The sequence below is a fragment of the Lygodium microphyllum genome, chromosome 16 (genome assembly GCF_053477565.2).
Source record: "Lygodium microphyllum isolate KBCC chromosome 16, Lygodium_microphyllum_v1.1.10, whole genome shotgun sequence".
Classification (NCBI taxonomy): Eukaryota; Viridiplantae; Streptophyta; class Polypodiopsida; order Schizaeales; family Lygodiaceae; genus Lygodium; species Lygodium microphyllum.
In genome coordinates, this window is record NC_141150.1 from 46,535,749 (window position 1) to 46,560,407 (window position 24,659).

At 45.6% G+C, this 24,659-nt stretch overlaps 1 protein-coding gene across 4 annotated transcripts in view; it reads right to left on the reverse strand.

Annotated features, from left to right (window-relative positions):
• LOC148022776 (uncharacterized) overlaps positions 1 to 24,659 on the reverse strand; it is an 85,094-nt gene that overhangs the window by 44,778 nt on the left and 15,657 nt on the right. For all 4 annotated transcript variants that reach the window (XR_015693543.1, XM_087695710.1, XM_087695712.1 and 1 more), the window contains one exon: positions 3,286 to 3,404. Coding sequence is in view for 3 of the 4 variants with exons in the window: in XM_087695710.1 (XP_087551836.1) it covers positions 3,286 to 3,404 (119 nt within the window). In the remaining variant the exon portion in view is untranslated. The remainder of the gene's footprint in view (positions 1 to 3,285; positions 3,405 to 24,659) is intronic.

The following is a 24,659-nucleotide window of genomic DNA, read 5'->3' on the forward strand; positions in this document are numbered from 1 at the left end:
TTACTTACGCCTACGCTCATATGGGAGTGTGCGGGTGATCACTAGGACACTGGGGCACTTTTTACTCTCGGTAGGAGAGGTTTTTTCCCCCAGATTATGTGTACTATTTTGTATGTGCTTGTGGTGCACACTTACGGGCACTTACTGTGTTCGGGTGTGAACAGCCCCTTATAACCCTAAGGTATAAGGGTTATCATTTGTACTTTCATTTTACACTCTATTCAGTACTATTGCATTGGGTGTCGTGCTCAACTCTGTCTCTCACTCTCACACTGTCTACTGCACTTCAGCTGCACCTCGATCCTCTCCCATCTGACAGAAGTATGTGGGTATGTAGAAGGAGGCTCCTTCTCTCCGTCCATCACATCAAGGCAAAGGTGAGAATACTTCTTTCAGCACTGCTCCTTAGATGTAAGAACTTCCCACAACATAGACACTTTGGAAGATCAAAATGTAAGGATGACTCCAATTTAGCCTTCTCTCTGTTCTCTTTTTCTATCCTTTCCATAATAATGGGTCAGCTGCAAAGGCTCAAATAATAGATCCTGCTGATCTTGATCCTACCTTTTGAGTCACACATCTTGCTCAAGGACGATGGGAACTAACTCCCTTCATGAGATGGTGTCCTGAACTCAAGAGGTGAGAAAACAAGTGTAAACCACATCATATTTCGACATTTGTGATGTGATCCTTCATGGTCCAGGAATTTGCAACAAAAAGCTATTGTAGTGTCATCTCAAGGATTACCCTATGGGCAATGTCCCAACCTAGTAGAGGAAATAAAATTCCATCCAAACCTTTAAGGCCTAGCAAATATGTCACGTATGGACAAGTACAAAGCCATAGCAGCTCATGAAGAGCAATTACCAGGCATGGGAATTGAACCTGTCCCATAAAGCTTCTAAATCCAATGCAGATCCTATCATAAGGAACACGGACTAGGAGGGTGACAAAGTTCCAAAGATCAAGAGTGTCTAAGACACACTTGATCTTGCATGACCACGTGGCTCAATTCAATAGAAAAAAAAGCTAGCCCTCAAGCTTTTTTTTTCCAAGAGTTGGAAAAGAGGGAGCACCTAAGCGAGCAGTGCCATGATGATCATCCACAGAATGATGTGGATGATGAAGAAAATGGTAATTATGAAGGGATTCTGGATGGAAGAGTGGCTGTCATGGCCTGAATCTCGATTCGTGTCATGATCTTTGTGGCCTTGCATTGATCCTCACAATTTTGGCGGTCTTAGCAATGATTCTCACGTCACATCATTGAAACACTGATCTGCACAGTCTCAATCGTCACTTCTATGGTCCTCACAGTCTCCTTGGCAGACCCTCTCCATGGATCTTGCCAATCATTCCAATCTGATGTTTTTATCCTTCAAACAGCTTGCAAAAAAGCAAGAAAATAAGCTGTGTTTCAATGGGGACTACCCTGCGCGGGGAATGGCTCTCTGTTCCTTTCTGTGTTTTGACCACAGCGGCCTGAAGAAGGCAAAATTGACCTGTAAAAAGGAGACACCAACCTACTGTTTGCTTCAGATGCTGTATTTTCAGGCCCGCTAGGTGGCTGTATGTAGTTGACCTGCTTTTGGGGCTTGAATGACAGCTGGAAAGGGGTAGCAAGGCTGCATTTTGCAGGATAGAGGCTGCTGAGATCTATGTTTTGGAGAGAACTGCCTATTGTTGCAGAAATCCACGTGGAAAAATAAAGAATACCTGCATTTTGATAACCCCAGCTGTAACTAAGGGCTGACGACAGCAGACACAGGATCCAAAACAGGTTGTGTGGCTGCAGGAGGTACATACACAGCAGATCAGTTTGAAAACACTGCAGTAGATGGGCTCTCTGTCTCTCAATTTGGTAGTGATACCATTTGAGAGCGCACAGTGGAAGAGGAACGCAGAGAGGAGGAAAGAACAGAGATGAAACACAACAGAACAGAAGGAAAACACTGATCTGAACACTGATGGACCAGCAATATGGCCGACTACTGGCTACAAATAGGGCATCCAGCTGCCACATGGCATGTGGCAAATGCATGCACTGATCATAAGTGTGCAGTGTGAACAAACTCAAGTGGACTAGTGCAAATACACTCTAATCTCTATCTAATGTGCTTGAAATGGAGAAGACTAACACATGAAAATGAATGACAAACTAGGACAGTAGCATGGCTCCCGAAGTCCTCGTCTAACTCAGACTGAGGCTCACAAGCAGGAAAGTATGCAGAAGGAGACGTTGAATAACATGTCTGCTCACATCATCTCCAGCAAGATAAACTTGGATTTGTGACAGTACTTTTATCAAACATGAATTTGCACCTAAAGTAAAGAATCACACAGTTGCATCCCTCTCTCCTCATTCACTCACATACATAAGAACTTTGTGCCAAATATCCCATTCTGAAAAAGCAATCTAACCATTTAGGCTCTAAACAACAAGAAAAATGGGAGGAAGAAGTACCAGCAAAATTTGATGGAAAGAAAGTTCTTGTCAAACCCACTTTCCTTGGCATCATTAAATTCTGGAGAGAAATCTTTCTACCAGACCCAAACCGGAATTCTAAATCTGAAGTTGCCCATCACATCGGATACTAATGCTCACTTGTTCTCTCCTTATATACAAGTATGTTACTAGCAAACTCTCATGTCTAGTGCAAACAAACCTGGCTCACATCTCAGAAGAAGCTTGATCAAGACATCTCAATTCAGGGGGGTGTCTCCCGTAAACACAACTACTCTTAAGTCTTGTGAGCTGCTGTGACAAAGAACTGTGTAAAAAGTGCAACCAAACTCTTGAAAGCACCAAGAGGCAATTTCAAGAGAACAGTTGTCCCTCCTTTCCTCATTAAGTAGAAGAGCTCCCTTAAAAAGAGTGGAGAGTGAACTTAAACGGATGACATTATCATCCCAGTCTTGTTAGTTTTACACAGGCTAACACAGCCGCATCATGAGGCCTAGTTGCATGCCACCAAAGGACTAAAAGACTAAATATGTATCCCAATAGAAGAAAGCATACGGCTGCCTCCCTCACATGGAGATGCTTTTAACTTCCCTCAGAAATAAAAATAAGAGTAGGAAAAAGATTTACTGTTTTAAACAAGACTGCTACCAAATCACTGGAATGGAAAAAATCAAGAGCAAGAATAGAAAAATATTTGCTTCTTTAAGTCAAACTACTGTCAAGCCATTGAAATAGATAAAATCAAGAGCAAGAATAGAATAAATATTTGCTTCTTTAAGTCAAACTACTGTCAAGCCATTGAAATAAATAAAAGAACTCACCTTGATCCGACGCACCAAGTCATACCTTCCTAATGCTAGCAACTGCTCACGGGTAGGCATGTATGTTTGTACATAATTTTCAATATCTGCATCTGAATTCCACCTTATCTTTTTATTTCCTAGGTACAAAAAAAACCACAAAATTGCCAATTACACATGTTATGTCACATTGCAATAATGGTGACTCTACTAAATATGCTATCCCTACACCTTCAGAAACATCATTTACAAACTAAAAAATCTCAACAGCAAGTTCGACTACAAACATAAAAGAGAAGAATATAATACAGCCAGTTATTATACACCATTGTCTAGAAGATCAATTTTTTAAATCCTCATCATGTGTGAGGCCCCTAAATATTTGGTGTTGAAGCTGACCACCAAGTGACAGCACCCCTAAAAATTTAGTGTTGAAGCTAGCCACTGAGTGACAACACCCTGATCCCTTCCATTGCTGGGACTATGAGGAATTTTAAGAGCCATCATGTACAACCATTATGCAACATTACAAGCACGACTACCAAGCAAGAAAAATCTCACCATACCCAATACTTGCTTTGTTCCCTAGCTCTTGGTTACATCCCTAGACATCTGGATGGGTGCTAGTAGCATTGGTCATAGTAGTCATGAAGTGACTTAGTGCGAATGCACTAAGGGCACTTCGGGTTTAGGGCAGCCAAAGTCCTATTTATAGGACTCAAGACCCTATTGTGCACATTCATTGTGTGATCACCACTCTTGGACTCTTGGCATGTTGGCCAACACATCCATACACCAAGATGGTGTAGGCTGGTGGTATGGGACACCAACCCTTGGAATGTGGTCGTGACCCACAGTGCTACTACCTCCCAAGCTTGGGGGTGAGCCCGTTTGGCTCTATGGCTGGGAGGTGAGTCTAATGCCCACTCCCTTTTATTGTGTGTGTGGCTTGCGTCGAGTCTCATGTGCAAGTTGGATCCTAGGGGGACATTTCACACTCTCACTAGCAACATCCTATACTACCCTACTCAATAGATCTACAAAGCCATCCAATATGCACCATCAGCAATGACCATCTTGTGAGCATCCAACAATTTTGTGCAATGCCATCATGTAGCATGTAAAAAAGCAAGTTGTTGCTCTCATACCAATAAAGCGCAAACAAAGATCCAATTTGCAGTCAACTTGCAAGACACAACACAAGCCACACCCACATTGAAAGAACCATAAAGGCGTGTGTTGAGCTACCCAAATTTTCCTTCTAAATTATCATACTTCTAGCATTTTTCTACCTCATTAAACAACTCCAACGAGGCATTTTTGCTTTTTGTGCAACACTCCAAGATTTTTTTGCCTCAACTTGTTCTGAATAGGGACTTATGTGCACACAACTTTTATTCATCATCCCTTGCACACCACTTTCATGCCTAATCCCATGTTCCACATTCTATGTCATCACCTTAAAGATCATCCTCAATCACTGGAGGGCAGCCTTGCATGTCCTTCAATATTTGCAGGGGACTTGATCCTATGGGATCATGTATGGAGAAGGGGTCACTCTTTCTGGCTAGAGTGATTCTGATTGGGCAGGTGATGTGGATTCAAGAATATCCACTACAAGTTATGCTTTCACCCTTGGCTTTGGTGTTGTCTCTTGGAGCAGCAAGAAGCAGCCTACTGTGGCACTTTCCTCTACAGAGGCTGAATATCGAGCCTTATGTTCAACCACTATGGAGGCAGTTTGGCTCCATCGGATGTTGGCAGAGATTGGCTTGTCACAATCTGAACCTATGGAGCTGTGCGTGGACAACCAGAGTGCCCTTGCTCTTACAAGGGACCTAGTGTTTCATGCACATACGAAGCACATTGAGGTTCAGTACCACTACATTCGGGAGCTTATCGTGGATTCGGAGCTGGTGGTGGCCTATTGTCCCATGGCGGACAATGTGGCAGATCTCTTCACGAAGCCTTTGACTCAAGCTTCTTTGCTTCATCACATTCGATTGTTAGGTCTTCAAGGTCTCCCAAGGTCTGAGAGGGGGTGTTAGCCTGTCTTCTTTCATTGCCAGTCTGTCATCTCCTGGTTGTGAACTCCTGACAGAATCTGGCAGGAGACAGAGGAGCTCTGGCATTTCTTGTGTTCGTTTGAGGGTGGTACTCAGCCCAAAATGGCCCTTTTGTGTGCAGTTGGCCCATATTTGGGCAGGTCGGCCAGTGTTGATGATGGGGGGCTATTTATAGCTGCCCCCCTGTCATTCTTCTTCACTTCTTCTGCAGATTCCAGCACACACTCCTCTGTTCCCACTCCGACATTAGTGCTGCCATTATCTCCAGCCTGATCTGGTGCCCTCACTGACGCTTCGGGCTGCGTGTAGGGACTGATCAGTCCACAGTTTTGTATTCAGCATTCATTGCAGTCCGTGCAGATTTTCTTCCTTCATTTTCTGCTTTCTCTCTCTCTTCCTCTGTGTTCGTGTTTCTTCTTCCGTTGCGCACTCTCACAGCTGCAAGTTTCCACTCATACTTCACGAGGTCATCCTTGGACATCTAAGATGGGCACCTGCAGCATTGGTCACAGATTTCATCATGAGTGACTTAGTGTGAACTTACTAAGAGCACTTCAAGATTAGGGCAATCAAGTCCTATCTATAGAACTCAAGGCCCATTGTGCGCATTCATTGTGTGCTCACTACACTTGGACTTAAGGCCCAATGGCATTCACATCCACACACTAGGAGGGTTTGGGCTGGTGGCATGGGATGCCACTCTTGGGATGTCAATGTGGGGCAGTACACTTCCAGCCCTAGGCTCAAGGGTGAGCCCATTTGATGCCTATCTTTAGAGGGGCTGATCTTGAGCCCTTCACTTTTCCATCGTCGCAAATAGAGCACAACCACCTACAACCTACCCCACCTACTTAGATTCCTCCAACACACACCTTTGACCCAACTACCCACCTACCCCTCCCTCTTCATTTGGTAGAACTATTCCTCATTTGTTAGACTCGGATAACCTCCAAAATAAGGGTGCATCAAGTGTCTGTAATTTTTTAGTTTTAGGACTATTTTAATGAGCTAATTAAGGTTTGATGTGTAATGCACTTTTCTTAGCTTAATAACCCCTCTCAAGCCCAAAACCAAAACCAAAAAGGGATTGCAAATTTAGCATCGCCCCATGTTCACCCTAAGGCATTCCATCCTAAGGCATCGATCAATGGGTGCATGTCACCTATCTAAGAATCCACCAAGACTACAAAGGTGACGGTTATCTACCAAGAACATCATGTTCACCCTGAGATGTCCCACCCTAAGGCATCGATCGATGGGTGCGCATTAGCATCTAAGAACCTACCAAGACTACAGAGGTGATGGCTATCTTATCACGTGAGTTCAAAGGGACCCCCAATGGGACCAAGGCATCAAACAAAGGATGCTCCTTCGCTGCCCAATGGCCTACCACAACTTGCAAAGGCAATGTTGAACCAACTTGAACTTCTTTTAAAATGGAGTTCTAGTGCCCATGGGGGGGGAATAAAGGGATGGTCAAATCCAACATCACATAATGGAAGACTATTCAACCACCCATCTAGGGTATCGGTGACAAAGAAAGGGGTGAAGAGGTATGGAGAACCACTGGTGGAGATAGCTCAGAATCCACTCAAGGATACTCTGCACAATGAGATGCAAAGATAATGCTACATGATGATAATGCCCATGCAACAAGGTGCAACTTGGACAATGTCTCTCATGGAAAAATTGTTCACTTGCCCAAGTGCCCTTTTACAAGGGTGATCATGGTCATGCAATGCAAAGGGTAGGTACAAGGAAAGGAGGCCAATGTTGAAGGCAATGCCTAAAACCTGTAAATACCAATTGAGAGTACAAACACTCTCTCGACTATGGATGTTGACGCCAAATTAGAAGATTTGGTGTCAAGCTTTGTATGGTGCCAAGAACTAAGATAAAATCACGGAGTATGATGATAAAGATAGACTTAACACCCCTTAGCCAAAAGAGCCAAAGGAGAATCAATCCTTGAAGTATGCAAAACATGCTTGTACTCGATCTTAGGAGAGGGCTCCTATGTTGACCAACTAGCATAGGCAAGCCCAAATCTCAACCTCAGGTGCTAGCTCCAATGCCAATCAAAATCGCCAAGATAGCACTCCACCATGCAAATGGATCTAGAGGATGGAGGGAGACCTGAAACTCCCCAACTAAAAGAGTGGGAAAGAGTCGTCCACCATAGTATGTGTACCCGTATTCAATCTTGAAACATGACTCCAATGTTGACCCAAGTGTCATACACACCACCACCAGAGTAGCAATCCACCCAATATGAAAAGAAACAAGCTAGGAGTGTACTAAATGATGGTTGAATGATAAAACTGTTGAGCTAAAATATGCATTGCGTGCTGAATTAGCCCATGGAACAGCCCCAAAAATGCTTGATTAATTAAAAACTCTAAAACGGGAAACGGTTCAAGAGAGTTAAACAGGGAGAGGTTTGAGGTCTCGAAACTTTCTATAAATAGGCAAGCTGCCCTCCATTCAACCCCCCGACATTGTCTACATCCATCTAACACCTAATTCCATCCTTCATTGTGCAGTCTACACCATCTACTGCTATAGTCTAGCCCCAACGGCTGATGTTGATCACTTGCCCTATTGCTGCTAGCTGCCACGTGGCAGTTCCTGCTGCATTTACACCTATTGGCTGTTGCCCTCCCTTGTCGACTACAAATATTACTGTGTTTTGCTCTACTTGCTGCCATACAGCCTACCACATCATGACTTGCACCTGTGTTGACTGTTTTTCGCTCTTCTCTACACATCTTGACACTGATCTACCACATCATCTACTGTGTTTACTCCTGTCCGATATCTTGGAGGCCGCCTTGCTACGTTTCAAGATCTATCAGGAGTGTGACACCTCCCCAACTCATTACCTCTACTCGGTCCTCTAGACACTCAAGTTTAGGGTACAATTTTCATTGCCTGTAGAGACTCAAGATGTGGAAACTCCAACAATCACAATGTGTGACCGGCCTTCCTTAAATGTCACTGAAATAATGAATAATGAAATGACAGTGATGGGCGCCTACGGCTTGCAATGTGCGGTTGTAGGTACTATCAATGTAGTAATACACGGGCAGCTAGGCACAGAAGCCTTTACCCCCAACAACCTCCCACTTAGAGGCGAATGTGCCTCGAGTGAAGAGGAAACAAGAAAAAAATGACAAAGTACAATGTGTACATAGAGTACAACAAGATGAGGAATAGAGGTCATCTCATCTTCCTAAGGAAGGCCACCATAACATATACGCATATCTGAAGTGCCCTTTAAGTATCTCATGATGCCCTTGTTGACGGCATCCCAATGCCGCCTGGTATAGCCATATAGCATGCCACAACTCCCACTGCAAAAGCTATGTCAAGACGAGTGGCTATTATGGCATACATCAAACTGCTCACTGCAAATGCATAAGGGATCTTGGCCATCTCGGCCTTCTGCTCATCAAACTGCAAACAATCGGCCTGGCTCACCTTCACATGAGAAGGCAAAAGACAAGCAATATGCTTAACATCCTGCATATGAAACCGCATAACATCCTGCATATGAAACCGCATAAGAACCTTCTGGATATACGTTCTGTGACAAGTAACGGTGTCCATGAGAGCGGTCACGCATAATGTGCATCCCAAGAATATATGAGGCATGTCCCATGTCTTTCATCTCAAAGCTCTTCTTGAGCTGACTTTTCACAGCATCCAGCTCATCAGGAGCTCTCCCAGCAATCAACATGTCATCCATATAAAGGTGCCAAATTCAAAAGGTTGCCATCACAAGCCTTCTTCATGTATAAATATGGATCCATATCACTACGTGTATATGTAAAGAAATACTCTGACACAGAAACACAAATAACAATCGTAGGACAAAGCACAGACTGATAAAAGAACACAGTTAGGGTTAGGCTAACTCAGAGACAATGAACACAAAAAATAACTGAAGTGATATAACTGCTGAATATACAATGCTCATGCAGCAAGCACACTATGCAATGAATGAATATTGAACCTCGAACTCTTGTATCTCAAGGATCAGGGCAAAGGTAATGGCAACCTCCCGATGTCGAACACCAGCAAACGCAGCAGTGAGAACCTCGATCTGATACAGACTGCAGTGAGGAGAGAAAAATACTAAAAAAGCAGGCTGCAGGAGAGAGAAAGACTAAAAACGCAAGCAGAACAACCTGCAAGAGAGAGAAAACTGCCACATGCACGTTGGACAGCCTGGCGACAAGCTGCAAAAGCTGAGCGACAATTGAAGGAGAGAGAAAATTGCCAAACGCAAGCTGCAAATGACGTGGCACGCAGTACGGCAACAGTTTTGTGCAAGAAGAACAGTCGCCTAGCTTGGATTAGCTCCAAACTGCAAGAAGAGGGCTGGAAATCAGGCGCCAACTAATGTAGACAGCAATGGATAGCTTCAGCTGAGATGTTCTCCGCGAACGGGGTGTGGGCAGCAAGCTGAAACTCCTGAAATCTGCAAAAACGAGATTGTAGCCTGAATGGAGGGTAGCATACTTATTTATAGAAAGTTTGGGCCCTCCCAAGTGGGTTTGTGCTTATGGGACACAGAAACTCTCTAGGATTGTGTTTCTTTTAGATAAACAGGGTTTCTTTATTAATTTAGCAAGTTTTGGGGCTCTTTGAGTGAAGCTAATGCATTTTTAGCTCAACACCCCCTTTCAGACCCAACAACGGTGCCACAAGAAAGATCTTTTACCCCAAGGCATCCCACCCCAAAGCAGCCAAAGCATTGGACAAAGGGTGCGCATTGGCTGCCCAATGACCTACTAAGACTACAGGGGTGATGGTTATCTTACCAAGGGAGCCCAAGTGATCACCCCATAGAGGACAGGGCATCAGACAAAGGGTGCACGTCAGCTGTCCCTAATCAAGAGGCGTGGCGACTGGCCGTGTCTAATCCGAAGTGTGTTGTTCCACTAACTGAAGTGCGTACTTCTACTGTGACACAAAAGCACATCCCCTAGAACAAACTACCTCCATCCCCAAAAAATAAGACAACAACACAGTAGTAGGCACGATCTCCAATGATGTGGAAGGAGGATTAGGATCAACATCTTGTGCAAAGGAGTACATAATATCCCTCTCGTCAAAAACAGCGTCCCTTCTAATGATCACCTTGTTTGTCCGAGAATCGAATAAACGATAGGCTTTTGCTTTAGAGGAATATCCAAAAAAATAAGGAGATCAACTTGGGGAGTGAACTTTCCTATCTTATCATCGGGCGTGTGTGTGTGTGTGAGTGTGTGTGTATAGACACGACACCCGAAGACTCTAAAGTGGAAAATGACAGGCAGAGAGCCAAAAAATGCCTCATACAAAGTCTTCTTAGAAAGAGTTGCAGTCGGGCATCGGTTGAGGATGTACACCAAAGTGTTAACAGCCTCAACCCAAAGGCGCTTAGGGAGCTCTGTTGCAAACAACATAAACAGCATATAGCGTGCCATTTCCATGACTATCTGGTTCCTACATTCTACGACTCCATTCTGAGAGGGGAGGTGAGTAGAGGTGAGCTTGCGCGAGATGCTGTGCTTCAATAGAAACTCGGAAAACTCGTGGGAGATAAACTCACCACTGCTATCACTCCTCATGCAACCAACACGACGCCCAATCTAGTTATGTACCAACAGCACCCACGCAAAAAAATATATGAAAGCATCTGACTTATCCTTGAGGAAGTACACCCACATGTATCTAGAATGATCATCCACTATCAAAAAGAAGTATAGCGCGCCATTCAAGGCAGCAATGGATGTCGACCCATAAAGATCAACATGAATCAATCTAAGAGGCTCCTTAGTATGATGTGTGGACTGCTGAGGGAATGAGATACGGTGCTGCTTTCCAAGCTGACAAGCTTTACAGACATCGCGAGCTAGCTTTAGGTGGGGAAGTCTCTCAACCAGCTGACAGCTGGATAACTCATAAAGCGAGCCATAACCAATATGCCCTAAGCGAAAGTGCCAAAGACGCTCATTGTTCGTAGGCTCCCGAGATGTGGCTAATACTTGAAAGCTATGGAACACAAACCCCTCGGACAGCTGGATAACTCATAAAGCGAGCCATAACCAATATGCCCTAAGCGAAAGTGCCAAAGACGCTCATTGTTCGTAAGCTCCCGAGATGTGGCTAATGCCTGAAAGCTATGGAACACAAACCCCTCGGCTGTCGACTTGGTCAAAAAGTAAGTCATGTGGTAAAGGCCATTAGGCTATGCCTCACCACAAGCAATCACTAAACTAGTCTGAGAGTCAAGGATCTCAACTATGGTCGCTGTAAAGAAAACTGCTTGCCCCAACAGGCAAAGCTGCTGAACAGATAACAAGTTCACCCCAATCTGGGGGACATTGTATACATTGTCCAGCGAAGCCAAATCCGAACCCTTGTCAGTGGAAAAACTGACACTACCTTGAGACTGAAACTTGATCGAGGAGTTGTTCCCTACTTGGACCAGCCCGGCTGCAGGGGCTCGGGTACGGAAAATGTCCTCTACAGGAGTCATATGATGTGTAGCTCCACTGTCCAGAATCCAAACAGGAGCTGAAGTGCTCGACTGTGACGAGTGGGCCTCTGCGATAACCTTGTTAGGAGGCAACTCACAGATGTGGACGAGACTCGCATCTAATGTCTTTATGGAGACAATGTGGGCCTCTGCAGACTAGTTAGACAAGCCCTCTGGAGTTGAGAACGTTGTCGACTAAGATGGCTGAGCGTTGACAGTATGAATCTAATCTTTAAACTGCCCCTTACCACCACCTTGCCTCCCCTGCTGGGGGTTGCCCGAACGAGAGGCGAGGATCTGAGACTTAGATTTAGGTGTTGTGTCTCTGGCCTTTGATTGACACTCATCGTCAAAATGACCAGTCTTTTGACAATGTTGGCAATACCTATTCTTTTTAGGTACACTCTGCCACCCTTGTTTGAGTTGTAACTAGGAGTTTCCTTGTGATTCCCCAGATTGATTTTGTTTTTTATTTTGAGTGGAGATTTGATTTTGTTTGCCCTTCCCTTGTTGCCCCTTCTGAGAATGAGCAACAAGAGCCCCCTCTGAGGAAAAGTTCATATGAAATTGATCGAACAATCATGCGTAACATAACAGCTAACACTCAAATTCATAGAAAGTAGGCATGGTAGGCTTTGAAACTATACCTTCCATAAAATTGAAGTATTTTCTTGGAAGTTTGTTCAGAAACAATGTGACTTGATCATCAGAGGACTTGGGAGTCCCTGTAGTGGAAAATTCGGCAAGTCGCCAATACTCGGCCAACTTGACTTTCAAGTCATCCCGCTCAGTGATTTTAAAGGGTTGGAGCTCATGGTTAAGATTTATACAAGGGGTCCTATCCCGAGCTGCATAGCGATCAGTCAAGTGTGCCCATCCTTCTGACACTGAGTCAAAATGCTGAAGCTGAGAATGAAACTCGGGCAATAAGCCCTGCATCAGCTCGACAATAGCGGAGGCATTCCTAGCCTTCCATGAGCGGATAACCTCGTATGGAACAAGTGCGGGATCGGGTTGGGGTTCCAACCCCTGCACAAGATCCCATAGGTTCTCGGAGTCAATGACATGTCTCATCAAGTTCGACCAAGCGGTAAAGTTTGACTCATTGAAATGATTCTTATCACTGAAAGCATACTTGGCAGAACATGAGGTGTTGGGAAAGTGGGATAAGATGGAGGTGAAGGGTAAGATGGTGGTGGTGGATGTGTCTGATAGAAAGAATGAGGGGGAAAAGATGAGTAGGCAGAAATAGATTGGGAGTGTCCAGTGAGTGCCGATTGATCTGGAGGCACTCGAACATGAATGTTTCCATAAGGTGCTGATAAAGGTGGAGGCACTGGGACACAAAAGCCATGTCCAAAGCTTGGCTGGGACACAATAGAATGACCATGAGGTCCACTAGGTAATATTATAGAGGCAAGCTGTGGTACCAACAGATCCACACTCGAGAGGGGAGAGACTGGGGGGGATACCCAGGTTACAATGATCTTGAAAGTGTGTGAGAAGTAGGTGAAACACCACCCGACTAAGGAAAGAATGAGGTCTTAAAGGCGGTGCCTATGTTTCCATAACCCCCCGGTGCGGTGTGATGTGCAATATGAGGTGTTTGATAGGGGAATGTAAATGGTGTAAAGATAAGTGGAGAAGCAGCGGAAGAATGTGGTAGGATGGGTGGGTTTTGAATTTGTGGTGTAAAAGATGCAGATGCATTTAGTTTATTTTTACAATTTAATGATTGAAAATGCAATGATAATGATGATGATGCACCATCCAATGTAAAAATAGGAACACCAAGTTCATTTTGATTTTGAGAAGAAAACTGAAAAGAATGAAGGGTAGAATAAGAGGTACCTAGATTTTTCTTATAATCCCCACGACGTGTGGTAACATACAAGAATTGGTCCTCAAGAGAACCTTTTCCGTAGTCAACTGATTGTTCTCTACCTTCCTCATGATTTCTACCAATATATTGCAAAGCAAAAGAGATAAAAGACCAAGGAACAAAAGACGAATCTAAACTACCTTGCACCGGAGTGATCGGAAGAGGATGAAATAATGGAACATACTCCGAATCTCTTTCTCTAACAAGGGGACCCATCCCTGAGGGAGGTCTTGACAGCCCTGCAATATCATCAAATTAATGCACAACATCTGAAGAGAGAAATTCATGCATACCTTCATAAAGTAGCTTCTCCTGAAGGGCAATCCTTCAATCAAGCTCCTCAATCTTCTTTTGTCTAAAGTCCATGATCACATGATATTCTTCAGTGGAAAGCTTGTAAAGCCTTTCTTCCGTGTTGTCAGAAGTATCTTCCACCATGTCAGAACTTTGTGGAGCAAGCTCTTCTGCCTACTCTCGCTCGGTTCTTGGCATAGGTTGTTTTGGAGACTGAATTGGTGTTGATGTGTTCGAAGTCATTTGAACCTATTGTTGTTCTTGCTTCTTGCAAAGAGCTTTCAAATCAAAGGCCTAGGTTTCTCAGAGAGTACTAGGCTCTGATACCATGTAAAGAAATACTCTGATACAGAAACACAACTAATAATCATACGACAAAGCACAGACTGATAAAAAAACACAGTTAAGGTTAGGATAACTCAGAGACAATGAACACAGAAAATAACTGAAGTGATATAACCGCTGAATATATAATGCTCATGTAGCAAACACACTATGCAGTGAATGAATACTGAACCTCGAACTCCTGTATCTCAAGGATCAAGGCAAGGGTAATAAGCTAGAGAGTGTGTCGTACTTTGAACGGATCCCGAATCGCAAGAAGTCAACCTCCGGATGTCGAACACCAACAAACGCAGTAGTGACAAGCTGAACCTGATACAGACAGCAGTGAGGAGAGAGAAAGACTAAAAATGCAAGCAGGACAGTCTGCAAGAGAGAGAAAACTGCCAAACGCACGTTGGACAGCCTGGCGACAAGCTACATAAGAGAAAATTGCCAAACGCAGGCTGCAAATGACATGGCAGGCAGTATGGCAATAATTCTATGAAGGAATAGCAGTCGCTTGGCTTGGATCACCTCCAAATTGCAAGAAGAGGGCTAGAAATCAGGCGCCAACTGATGTAGACAGCAATGTGTTGTGCTAAGAAATGCACTTAGCTACTTAAACAACCCCAAAACATGCTTATTTTAGGGTTATTTTAGCCAAAACCCTAAAATGGGAAGAGATCGAGAAAGTTAAGTGGGAGAGGATCTAGAACCCTAATTTTCGATAAATTGGCAGCCAGCCCTTCACTCTTTTACAATCTCGTTTTTGCTGTTTTCAGGTGTTACCAGCTTGCTGCCCACACCCCGATCACGGAGGACATCTCAGCCCTTGTTGTCCATCATTGTTCCCTACAGTCTGGCGCCTGTTTCCAGCTCTCCACACGGTGATTGCTGCTGTTTTTGCCTGGCAACTGATTGCTCTTCATCTGCATTGCTGTCGTACAGCCTGCCACGCCAGCAAACTGTTGCGTTTGCAGGCTCCAGCTGCCGCCCTGACAGTTTTCTCTCTCCTGTCTACAGTCACTGCAGTCTTTCTCTCTCCTGCATGCTGTCCTGCCTGCATTTTCAGTATTTCTCTCTCCTGTAGGCTCCGTTTTTAGTATTTCTCTCTCCTACAAGCTGTTCTGCCTGCGTTTTTAGTCTTTCTCTCTCCTACAAGCTCCGTTTTAGTCTTTCTCTCTCCTTGTTGTCTGCATCAAATCCAGCTTCTCACTACTGCGTTTGCTGATATTCGACATCCGGAGGCTGCCTTACTACGATTGGGATCCGTTCGGAGTACGACAAACTCTCCAGCTCATTACCCTTGCCCTGATTCTAGAGATATAAGAAGTTCAAGGTTCAGTATTCATCACTGCATAGTGTGTTTGCTACATGAGCATCGTATTATTAGTAGTCATATCATTTCATTTATTCACTGTGTTCATTGTCTCTGAGTTACCCTAACTGTGTTCTTTTATCAGTCTATGCTTTGTCGTACGATTTCTATTTATGCTTCTGTGTTAGGGTATTTTTCTCTACATGGTATCAGAGCCTGGTACTCTCTGAGAAACCTAGGCCTTTGATCTGAAAGCTCTTCGTAAGAAGCAAGAACAACAGTAGGTTCAAATGACTTCGAACACATTTACACCGATTCAATCTCCAAATCAACCTATGCCGAGAATCGAGCGAGAGTAGGCCGATCAGCTTGCTCCACAAAGTTCCGACATGGTGGGAGAAACATCTGAGTACATGGAAGAAAAGATAGGCAAGCTGACCTTTGAGGAATGTAAACTGATCATAGCCTATCGACAAAAGAAGATTGAGGAGCTCGACCGAAGGATTGCCCTTCAAGAAAAGCTTCTAAATGAAGGTATGCATGGATTTCACTCTTCAGATATTGCACGTAAGTCTGATGATGTTGCAGGGCCGTCGAGACCTCCATCAAGGATGGAACCCCCTCCTGGAGAGCAACATCCGGAGTATGTTCCATTTTTTCAGACTCTTCCATCCTCTCCGGTGCAAGGTACTTTTGATTCGTCTTTTGTGCCTTCTTCTTTTACCTCTTCTCTTTTGCAATATACTAGTAGAGATCATATGGAAGAAAAAGTCCAATCTATTGACTACGGAAAAGGTCCTCTAGAGAACCAATTCTTGTATGTTAACACACGTCGCGGGGATTATAAGAAAAAGCCAAGTAACTCTTCTTCTGTCCTTCCTTCTTTTCCGTCTACTTCACATAATCAGAATGAATTTGGTGTTCCTTTCACTTCATTACATGGTGTATCATCATCTTCACAGTTTTATTTTCAGTCTTTAAATGATAAAAATGAACAAAAAGAATCTGCACCTCATACACCTCACTTTCAAAACCCACCCATCCCACCACATTCTTCTGCTGCTTCACCACTTCCATTTACACCATTTACATTTCCATTTCAGACACCTCATGTCGCACCCCACATCACACCGGGGGGTTATGGAAACATAGGCACATCCTTTAGGACCTCATCCTTCCCTCAGCCGAGTGGTGTTCCACCTACCTCATACACACTTTCGGGATCATTGCAGCTTGGGTATCCCACTCAGTCTCTCCCGAGTGTGGATCAGTTGTCTCCATAGTTTGCCTCCCTGGCATTGCCTAGTGGACCTTCTGGTCATAATGCTGTGTCCCAGCCTTACTTTGGACAAGGCAATTGTGTCCCAGTGCCTCCACCTACACCGGCACCTTATGAAAACATTCATGTTCCAATGCCTCCGCATCAATCGGCACTCATTGGACACTCATAGCCTACTTCTGCCTACCCACCTCTTCCCCCTCCTTACTCTTATCAGACACTCTCACCTCCACCATCTTTCCCACCATCATCTTACTCCACCCACCCAACACCTCATGGTTCTAGCTCATCTTCTGCCAATAATGCATTTAATGACAAGACTCGTTTTAACGGGTCAAACTTTACTACTTGGTCGAATTTGATGAGACATGTCCTTGATTCACAGAACCTATGGGATCTAGTGCAAGGGTTGTAACCCCAACCCGATCCCGCATTTGTTCCATACGAGGTCGTCTGCTCATGGAAGGCTAGGAATGCCTCCGCTATTGTCGAGCTAATGCAGGGCTTATTGCCAGAGTTTCATTCTAAGCTTCAGCATTTTGACTTAGAATCAAAGTCATGGGTACACTTGACTGACCGCTATGCAGCTCGAGATAGGACCGGTCGTATTAATCTTGACCATGAGTTTCAGCTTTTCAAAATCACTGATCGGGATGACTTGAAAGTCAAGTTGGCTGAGTATTGGCGTCTTCTCACTGAATTCTCCACTACGGGGACTCCCAAGTCCTCTGCTGATCAGGTCACATTGTTCCTGAATAAACTACCCAAGAAATACTTCAATTTTGTGGAAGGAATAGTTTCAAAGCCTACCATGCCTACATTCTATGAATTTGAGTGTCAGCTGTTGCGTTACGCACGGTTGTTCGATCAGTTTCATATGAATTCCTCTTCAAAGGGGGCTCTACTTGCTCATTCTCAGAAAGGGTAACAAGGGAAGAGCAAACCAAACCAAACCTCCACTCAAAATCAAAATCAAACTCAAAAGCTAAATCAATCTAGAGATTCTCAAGGAAACTCCCAGTCACAACTCCAACCTGGTTGGCAGAATGTACCTAAAAAGAATAGATATTGTCAACATTGTCAAAAGGCTGGCCATTTTAACGACGAGTGCCGATCAAAGGCACGAGGCACAACACCAAAACCTAAGTCTCAGACCCCCGCCCCTCAATCCAGCAACCCCCAATAGGGGAGGCAGGGTGATGCCAAGGGGCAATTTAAAGGTCAGACTCACACTGCCACCGCACAGTCATCTGAGTCAACAACGTTCTCAACTCCAAAGGGCTTGTCTGACTGGTCTGCAGAGGCCCATATCGTTTCCATAGAGACATCAGATGCAAGTCTCGTCCACATCTGTGAGTTACCTCCCGACGAGGTTACTACAGAGGCCCACTCGTCACGGCCAAGCAGTTCAGCTCCAGTTTGGATTGTGTACAGTAAAGCTACACATCACATGACTCCTATAGAGAACATTTTCCGTACCCAAGCCCCTGCACCCAAGCGGGTCCGTGTAGGAAACAACTCCTCAGTCAAGATTAAGGCTCAAGGTTGCGTCAATTTTGCCACTGACAAGGGTCCACATCTGGCTTCGCTGGACAATGTATATCATGTCCCTCAGCTTGGGGTGAACTTGTTATCTGTTCAGCAGCTTTGCCGGTTGGGGCGAGCAATTTTCTTTACAGCGACCACAGTCCAGGTCCTTGACTCTTTGACTGGTTTAGTGATTGCTCGCGATGAGGCACAGCCTAATGGCCTATACCACATGACACACTTTCTGACCGAGTCGACCGCCAAAGGCTTCGTGTTCCATAGCTTCCAGGCCTTAGCCCCATCTCGGGAGCCTATGCACAATGAGCGTCTTTGGCATTTTCGCTTAGGGCATCTTGGTTATGACTCACTGTATGAGTTGTCATGCCATGAGCTGGTTGAGGGCCTTCCACGCCTGAAGCTAGCTCGAGATGTCTGTAAAGTCTGTCAGCTCGGGAAGCAGCACCGTACCCCATTTCCTCAGCAGTCTACACATAGAGCTAAGGAGCCTCTTAGACTAATTCACGTTGATCTTTGTGGGCCGACGTCCACTGCTCTTTGAACAGCACGCTGTACTTCTTTTTGATAGTGGATGATCATTCTCGATACATGTGGGTGTACTTCCTCAAGCATAAGTCAAATGCTTTCACATATTTTTTTGCTTGGGTACTGCTAGTTCATAACCAGACTAGTCGTCGTGTTGGGTGCATGAGGAGTAATAGCGGTCGTAAGGTTATCTCCCACGATTTTTCCGAGTTTCTAGAAAAGCATGGCATTTCTCGCCAGCTCACCTCTATCGACTCCCCCTCGCAGAATGGAGTCGTAGAGCGTAGGAACCGCACAGTCATGGAAATGGCACACTCTATGCTGTTCGCAGCAGAGCTTCATGAGCGCCTTTGGGTCGAGGCTATTAACACTTCGATGTACATCCTCAACCGGTGCCCGACTGCGGCTCTTCCTCAAAAGATCCCGTATGAGGCATTTTTTTGGCTCTTGGCCTGTTATTTCCCATTTCAAAGTCTTCTGGTGTCGTGCGTACACACACACGCCTGATGACAAGATAGGTAAGCTTAATCCCCGAGCTGATCTCCTTATTTTTGTGGGACATTCCTCTGAGGCGAAAGCCTATCGTTCTGTTGTAGGAAAACTTCTTTGGTTAATTCACACTAGGCCAGATGTAACTTACTCAGTTAGCATACTCAGTCGGTATTTCACAGCACCTAGGATGTCACATTGGATTGCATGTCTTCATGTGTTGCGTTATTTGCGGTGTACTTTTTCTTATGGCTTGACATATGGTTCTAGTTTATGTTTGCATGGATACACTAATTCTGATTGGGCAGGAGATCCTGACACCCGGCATTTCCATGGCGGCTACCTCTTTACCTTGGGCACGGCTCCAATTTCTTGGTCTAGCCGTAAGCAAGAGATGGTGGCAACTTCCACAGCCGAGACTGAGTACCGAGCTCTCTTCGATGGCACCACCGAGACCATCTATCTGAGGAGTTTACTGGCGGCGCTTCATTTTCCATGTGACTCTCCCACAGTTGTCTACTGTGACAACCAGAGTGCCATTGCCCTTGCGGACAATCCGATCATCACACCACGGACACGGCATGTGGAAGTCCACTTCCACTTTTCCAGAGAGCAGGTTGAGCTAGGCACTATTCGCCTAGAGTTTGTGCCTTCATCAGATAATTTTGCAGATATCTTGACCTAAGCGGTCAATCAACCAGTTCTTCAGTACCTGCTACCCAGGATCACCTTGGGTACACCCTCCCCTACTTCTTCAGCTTGACGGGGAGAGGGTACTTCCCTCTTGCTTTCCCTTTCAGTTTGAGAGGGGGCGGCTTCTACTCTTAATTGTGACAGTGATGATGCTTGCAATTTTAAAGACATTACATTCACTTATTCTTTTGTATTGTATTATGGGCATTTCTAACTTCATCCGCACTATGAGGATGACCTGATTGTAAAAGGGCACTTGGACAAGTGAATACTTCCCCTGCGAGGGCACTGTCCCAATGGCACCGTTGCATAGCATATTACATGAGCATGACATATTGCATCTCCCTTTGCATTACCCTATGCATTGGCATTCTGTTCATGTCAACATGCATCTGTGCACATTTATCCCTTTTCAATCTTTTGGAGTGGTCGACTCTAGGATCCACCATATTCGTAGCATAACACATGGCAGTTCTCCTAAAGGCAGTTTCCCTACCCTTCCTTGCTTGCTTGCTTTGCTTGTCTTGCTAAGCCGACCGTTTTTTTTTTGTGTCTCACATATTCAACACATGATTGGCACATACACTCACTTTTATCATCCTTAGGCACTTATCCTCGTCAGTGCGAGGGATTGGCTTGCTAGTTTTGTGAATAACTTGGGTTTAAAACTCTCTTTATCTTTTCCTATCTGTCACTTAATCGGCCGCTGCCCCTATATTACTTATGTATTTTCAAAACACTTTTCAAAAAAAAAAAACAAAACAAACAAGTCCATTGTTGATTCCATCCGCCTTTGTAGGCCTTGGTAGGCCCTTGGGCAGCCGACAAGCACCCTTGGTCCGATGCCCTGACATCTTTGGAGTGATCACTTGGGCTCCCTTGGTAAGATATCAATCGCCTCTGTAGTCTTGGTAGGCCACTGGGCAGCCAACGCGCACCTTTTGTCCGATGCCCTAGCTGCTTTGGGGTGGGACACCTTGGGGTAAATCAAAATTTAGGTTGGTCTACTTCTCTCGCCCTATTTTGAGCCTGAGATGGGGTGTTGTGCTAAGAAATGCAGTTAGCCACTTAAACAGCCCCAAGACATGCTTATTTTAGGCTTATTTTAGCCAAAACCCTAAAACGGGGAGCAGATCGAGAAAGTTAAGTGGAAGAGGATCTAGAACCCTAATTTTCTATAAATTGGCAACCAACCCTCCACTCTTTCACAATCTCATTTTTTGTAGATTTCAGGTATTACCAGCTTGCTGCCCACACCCCGGTCACGGAGGACATCTCAGCCCTTACTGTCCATCACTATTCCCTACAGTCTGGTGCCTATTTCCAGCCCTCCACACGCTGATTGTTGCTGTTTCTGTCTGGCAACTGACTGTTGTTCATCTACACTGCTGTCGTACAGCCTGCCACACTAGAAAACTACCGCGTTTGCATACTCCAGTTGCCGCCCTGACAGTTTTCTCTCTCCTGCTTGCAATCGTTGCAGTCTTTCTCTCTCCTATAGGCTGTCCCGCCTGCGTTTTCAGTATTTCTCTCTCCTACAGGCTCCGTTGTTAGTCTTTCTCTCTCCTGCAGGCTGTCCTGCCTACGTTTTCAATCTTTCTCTCTCCTGCAGACTCCGTTTTTAGTCTCTCTCCTCCAAGCTCCATTTTTAGTCTTTCTCTCTCCTCACTACTGTCTGCATCAAATCCAACTTCTCACTGTTGCGTTTGCTGGTGTTCGACATCCGGAGGCTGCCTTCCTGCGATTCGAGATCCATTCGGAGTACGACACTCTCTCTAGCTCATTACCCTTGCCTTGATCCTAGAGATACAGGAGTTCGAGGTTTAGTATTCATTCACTGCATAGTGTGTTTGTTGCAAGAGCATCGTATTATTAGTAGTCATATCATTTCATTTATTCATTGTGTTCATTGTCTCTAAGTTACTCTTGTCTGAGTGCAGCGGTGCGGAAGCGTAGGACTGAGAGAGAGAGAACGCAGAGAGAGAAGGGAGAGAAAGAGACAGTGGACGATGAAGATCTGCTGTATAAAGAATGCTGAATACAAAGATATGCAGATATATACACGGGCGCAGTGCGCTGGACTGCGTGTCTCCACCTCGACGATGCAACCTGCTGTCCACCTCGAAGTCCGCTGCAGTCTGCACTGTCTGCTGTCTGAAATCTGTGAACAGAGACAGAATCTGCGCGTCACCGGTCTGTAATCTGCGAGCAGAGATGTGTACCAGACTGCTGAAAGTGCCAGGTATAAATAGCCGAAAAACCGGGGGAAATAGGGCGCCAGAAATAGCCAGGCGGCTGCATTAAATGCAGCAGCCGACTGGCTGCTGCAGGTCGGACTGCCACGTGGCAGTCCGACTGTGCAGTCCGACTGCACCAGCTGCTGCCCCTGATCAGGCTATGACCTGATCTCTAACATCCCCTCTCAGAGCCTGGGCAGGGCAGAAGCCTGAGGGATCTGGAATGTCTCCGAAGTAGAGCCTGAGGAAGTGCCTTCGTAAACAAATCCGCAAGATTGTCCTCCGTCTTGCAATACTCCACAGTGATGGTCTCATCCAGAAGCGTTTCTCGGATGAAGTGGTACTGGATCTCGATGTGCTTCGTCCGGGCATGAAAAACAGGATTCCTTGCCAAGGCAATGCAACTCTCATTGTCACATCGCAGCAATGTAGGACGAGTCTGGGGGCACCCAAGCTCCTCCAATAATCTCCGAAGCCACACAACCTCGCATGTGGTGGAAGACGCGGCCCAATACTCCGCCTCAGTAGACGAAAGGGCTACCGTGGGCTGCTTCTTGCTACTCCATGAAATAACACCTGCACCCAAAGTAAAACAGTAACCTGTAGTAGACCGCCTGTGGTCCACATCACCGGCCCAATCCGAGTCGTTCCAATCTGCAAGTATAAGATCTGACCCATCTGTCCCTGCGGGGTAATGAATCCCTAAATCAGACGTCCCCCTCAGATACCGAAGTATCCTCTGAGCAGCCTGCCAATGCACCGTCTTAGGTTCACTCAAGAACCCTGCCAAGAGCCCAACAGCAAAACATAGATCAACCCTCGTGTTGAGAAGCCAAATCAAAGAACTGTCGATAGCGGGACGCATCCGCCAAAGGAGAAGCTGAATGGGAAGTGGCCTTCCAGTTCGGATCCATAGGAGTAGATAGGGCCCGACAATCCTCCATCTCAAAAGACACCAAGAGCTCCTGTACATATCTCTGTTGAGAGATAAAGATCCCCCTCTGAGACTGATAAATCTCATGGCCTAAAAAGAAATGGAGTAGACCCAAATCCGTCATCTCGAACGTCCGATGTAAAGCTGACTTCGTCTCCTGGACCTGCTGTGCAGCATCACCTGTGACAATCAAATCATCAACATATAAGACAAACAGCACACAACCATCCTCGGAAGTGTGAACATACAGCTGCGGATCGGCCTTGGACTGCCAATATCCCAACTGAGATTGGAGGAACGAATCAATCTTCTCGTTCCATGCACGCGGGGCCTGCTTGAGGCCATACAAGGCCTTCTTCAACCTATAGACTTTCCCATCTGAAGAACCAAAGCCAGGAGGCTGCTCAACATAGATCTCCTCCTTCAAATCACCATTGAGGAAGGCCGACTTCACATCCAACTGATAAACAGGCCATCTCCTATGACCAGCCAAAGCAAGAACAGCTCTAATGGTCGCCATACGAGCTGTGGGGGCAAAAGTGTCATGACAGTCAATCCCTGGGCGCTGTGCAAAACCTTTAGCAACAAGGCGAGCCTTGTGCTTATCCAAAGTACCATCGCTTAGGTATTTGGTCTTGAAGACCCACTTGACTCCTATCACCTTCTTCTTCGGGGGGCGAGGCACGAGTGACCAAGTGCCATTCCTCTCAATAGCCTCCAACTCAGCTTCCATAGCTTTCTTCCATGGTGCGGACTGTAAAGCCTCCTTCACAGAGGTGGGCTCTCGATCCTGCATAACACGGGTCATCAAACAATAGTTGGAGCAAACAAGCTCCGTAGAATGTGCCTGGTGCCTCCGTGACCGCCGCGGACCATCCTGCGGTCCCCACTCCTCAGGAACCCCCTCGATCCCTGAATCACGGAGTGTGTCACAGGCCCAGCGAGGAGGAGGCCGAACCTCCCCTCGTCTTTCTCCATCAGCAGAAGACTCTGGAATATCCACCGGCGGTAACTCCTCAGAGGTATCCGGTGGAACAGGAGACTCTGTGTCAGAAACAGAATCATAATCAAAAGGCACGGGCTCCAGTGGAACTGTCGAAGGAGCCCAACTCTCCCCTGGATCTCCAAGAACGGGATGCTCCTCACCCGTTGAAGTAGCCGGAACCTCCACAAACCGCACATCACGGCTAGTGTACACATCCCGCTTTACGGGATCATACAGTCGGTAGCCTTGGGACTGGGAGCTGTAGCCAACAAATACCTGTTTTCGGGAAGCTGCT